Source organism: Monodon monoceros, unplaced genomic scaffold (genome assembly GCF_005190385.1).
Source record: "Monodon monoceros isolate NGI ecotype Baffin Bay Population unplaced genomic scaffold, NGI_Narwhal_1 Super_Scaffold_11, whole genome shotgun sequence".
NCBI classification, from domain to species: domain Eukaryota; kingdom Metazoa; phylum Chordata; class Mammalia; order Artiodactyla; family Monodontidae; genus Monodon; species Monodon monoceros.
This window is the reverse complement of record NW_021703767.1, coordinates 54,645,560-54,648,865: the sequence shown is the minus strand read 5'-3', so window position 1 is coordinate 54,648,865 and position 3,306 is coordinate 54,645,560. Positions and strand designations below refer to the sequence as shown.

The 3,306-nt window shown below is 52.0% G+C and overlaps 1 protein-coding gene across 2 annotated transcripts; it reads right to left on the bottom strand.

The window, feature by feature from the left end:
- Positions 1-1,055: 1,055 nt before the first annotated feature.
- Positions 1,056-2,690, bottom strand: LOC114891061 (chromodomain Y-like protein). 2 transcript variants are annotated; one of them, XM_029215097.1, is made up of 2 exons: positions 2,000-2,690; positions 1,056-1,939 (listed from the first exon to the last, which is right to left on the bottom strand). In XM_029215097.1, exons 1-2 carry the CDS (start codon positions 2,688-2,690, stop codon positions 1,056-1,058), a joined length of 1,575 nt encoding a protein of 524 aa, XP_029070930.1. The 2 variants fall into 2 exon arrangements, with proteins under 2 accessions (XP_029070930.1, XP_029070929.1); XM_029215096.1 differs by having other exon boundaries at positions 1,056-2,690.
- Between the last annotated feature and the right edge of the window lie 616 nt (positions 2,691-3,306).

Genomic DNA, 3,306 nt, shown 5'->3' with positions numbered 1-3,306 from the left:
ATATTGTGTAGACATGAAAGCAGAGACCAAGAACATTAAACGTCAATATAAGGTAGTTTTTTATCTTAAAAAGGAGTTTCTGCATTTAATAGTGTGCCAAAAGAATTTTAACTTATTAAATAAAATATATTCTAAGTGAACTGAAAAATTACACTTTATAAACATAAAAATACTTTATTTTTGGTGTAATACATCAATCATATCTGCAAATAGAAAACCAAAACTGTATATAAAGTAGTTCTCACCCAGTAACAAGAAGCACTTATATAGTTATTTTTTCAAATGGGTCAGAAAAACTAATTATAAACCCCCTATAACTTAGAGATCATACTTAGCTATTCAGTGATTTGCTAACACTGCAAAACAAGCTTTCCCCTAGAGAGAGAGTGGTTTCTTCCTGTTAACTGGGTAAGAATCGGACATATTTAAGAAAGAAGGCAGAATCAACTGATTTCTCAGCATGAATCCTAAGTGTGTTTTAGTCTGGGGGTATATTCAGCAGTGGGTGTTTAATCAGAAATACTTATCCTAAAAGAATAAGTGTTCCTTTCGATTGAGAAGTTTCCATCTCTGACGTTTTGTATCTTCCTGGAGACAAGGGCATGCCTCAGATCTTTCCGTATTTCTATTTGGGGGGGGGGCTAACACCTCTTTAGATTCTGTTTTCTAGAAGGAAAAAACAAGGAAAACAAACATTATTCCAGACTTTTCTGACACCCAAACCAGGAAAACACACTTCTTTTTTATGCAGTACTAGCCAAAGATAACAAAAAGTAGAGCCTCAAAGAGCAGCCCAGAGCTCACAATTATACTTTTATACCTGTGTGTGTATTAAGTATAAAATAATGACGTTTGGACAAGCTTTGTAGTATTTATTTTAAAGTTACAGTACTTAAAAACTCCTTGGTAATAAATAGCTTGGCTGTTTCAAGTCCTGCTTCCAAGAGTGAGCTCCACGTGAACCTGTTTCAGGCTGTGAGGGTGGGTCCGCACCCCAGGGAGACCCAGCCGGGCTGCGCGATGCGACTACAGGGTTGTCTGGGGCAGCCCGGCCGTCAGAACTCGTCGATCTTCCTCTGCAGGTACTTGAACATGGAGTCCATGCCCTGGGCCGAGCCCCAGATCTTCTTCAGCACCTCGCACTCCCGCTCGTTGGCTTGCTCCAGCTCCAGCTTCATGTTGCAGCGCACCAGGGCCTTGGATTCCTCGAGCACGACCGGGTTACAGGAGGCGAGCTCCTTAATGCGGACCATGACTTCCTGGGTGAAGGTCCCAGAGCAGAACACCTGGGAGACCAGGCCCCTGCCGCACGCCTCCTGCGCCGTCAGCTTCCGTCCACTGAGCAGCATTTCATTCGCAGATGCTCCTCCCATAATCTTGGGAAACATCACGGTGGAACAGCCATCTGGACTCTGTCCGAAGGCAGTGTAGGGTGTTTGGAGCCAAGCCTTCTCATTGGCCCAAACTACGTCACAGAGAGGCAGGATGGATGCTCCTAGTCCAATGGCTGGGCCATTTACGGCTACAATAATAAGCTTCTTAAACTGAATGAAAGTATTCACAAAGTTTCTGATGGCCTCGGCCATCTTCGTGCTCTCTCTCTTCCGGTCGTTGGTCAGGCGCCGGATGGAGTAGATGAAGTCAAGGCCGCAGCAGAAGACGCTGCCCACGGCGCTGAACAGCACCAGCTTGCTGTCGTCAGCAGCGGCCGTGCTCAGGGCGCTCTGCACTTCCTTCATCACCTCTGGGTTCAGAGAGTTGTTCTCAGATGACTTCGTGGACAGCAGGATGTGGGTGAAGCCGTCCTGCTTCCGGACGACAATGTCCCTGTACCTGTAGGCGCTTTCCGTCTGCCTCACGCTGAAACGCAGCCGCTTGTCGAAGGGCTGGTTTTGTCTGTCATCGATGAATTTCCTTTTCCCGGCCGTCACGCCCGTGACTGACGTCTGCAGGTTGGTCATCCCGTTGGCCGTCAGCACGTCCATGAATGGGGAGGAACCTTTCCCGTTCACGGCTAGCCCCGTGGCCATAGCCGCGGTCACAGGGCCGGACACCTGCGGCACCAGCGGGTGTATCAGGGGCCAGCTCCCCATCTGCGCACGCTCGGCAACGGGGCCCAACAGAGCTCCTACGGGCTTTTTGGCCGCCACCTCTGGCACCACCGTGTCCTCCTGCCCCTGCTCGACGGGGTCCAGTTTCTCGGGGCTCTCGCTCTGAAAGCCGTCCACCACGCTCCTGCTCTTGATGGGGCTCTTGGGCACGAGGATCTTTATACCTGACTTGGCCAGGTCCATGTTCTTCCGGTTCAAGAGGGACGGGGCTGGGTCCTTCCTGAACTTCTGGCTGGCGGCAAACAGTGGGCTGGCCTTGGGCTTGTGCTCTTTGCCAACCACTAGCGATTCAGGAGAGGCCTTGGAAAAGCTGCTGTTGGTGGACCTGGAAATCTGCTTCCTAGCGTTGTTCGGGGAGGCCCGGTTGGCCCTGGTGAAGGGGCCCTCCCTCTGCTTCTCGGTGTGGCGCCTGTTGAAGTCGTGGATGTACTCCTCGCAGTTTACCAGGTTCTGCTCTGGTTCCCAGGTGTCGTCCTCGCTGTCGTAACCCTTCCACCGGACCAAATATTCCGTCTTCCCTTTTTTGTTCTTCCTTTTGTCAATGATTCTTTCAACCTCGTACAGCTCCTCGGAGGCCATGGTGGGCAGTGGAGCTGGGGGCGTGGGGCAAGGCCGATGAGGCGCCGTGCAGCCGGTGGCCGACACTTTGTTTCAGTTGGGTCCCTGCGCGGCCTGCGCTTCCGGCTCCGCTCGGCTCCGGCACCGGTCGGGTGCGGACCGCCGCTCACTCCTGCCGGTGTGGGCCGCCGGCCGGGTTGTGCGCAGGAGCAGCTACGCAACGTGCCCTCCGCGCCGCGCTCACTCCCCGGCGGGCCGACTCGGGCTCAGGCTCATTGCGTAGCCGCGGCGGGGCGGGGCGGGGCCGGGCCGGGCCGGGCCGGGCGCAGCAGCGGTGCAGGGCGGCGCGTTGGCTCCGCGGCTCCCCCTCTCCAGTGTAGTGCAAAAATCTTCCTCTTTCTTATTATTTTGGGTTTGTTATTGTAGGTCTTTTCCTTCTCTTGTGTTTCCTGCCTAGAGAAGTTCCTTTAGCATTTGTTGTAAAGCTGGTTTGGTGGTCTGAATTCTCCTAGCTTTTGCTTGTCTGTAAAGGTTTTAATTTATCTGTTGAATCTGAATGAGGTCCTTGCCAGGTAGAGTAATCTTGGTTGTAAGTTTTTCCCTTTCATCACTTTAAATATGTCCTGCCATTCCCTTC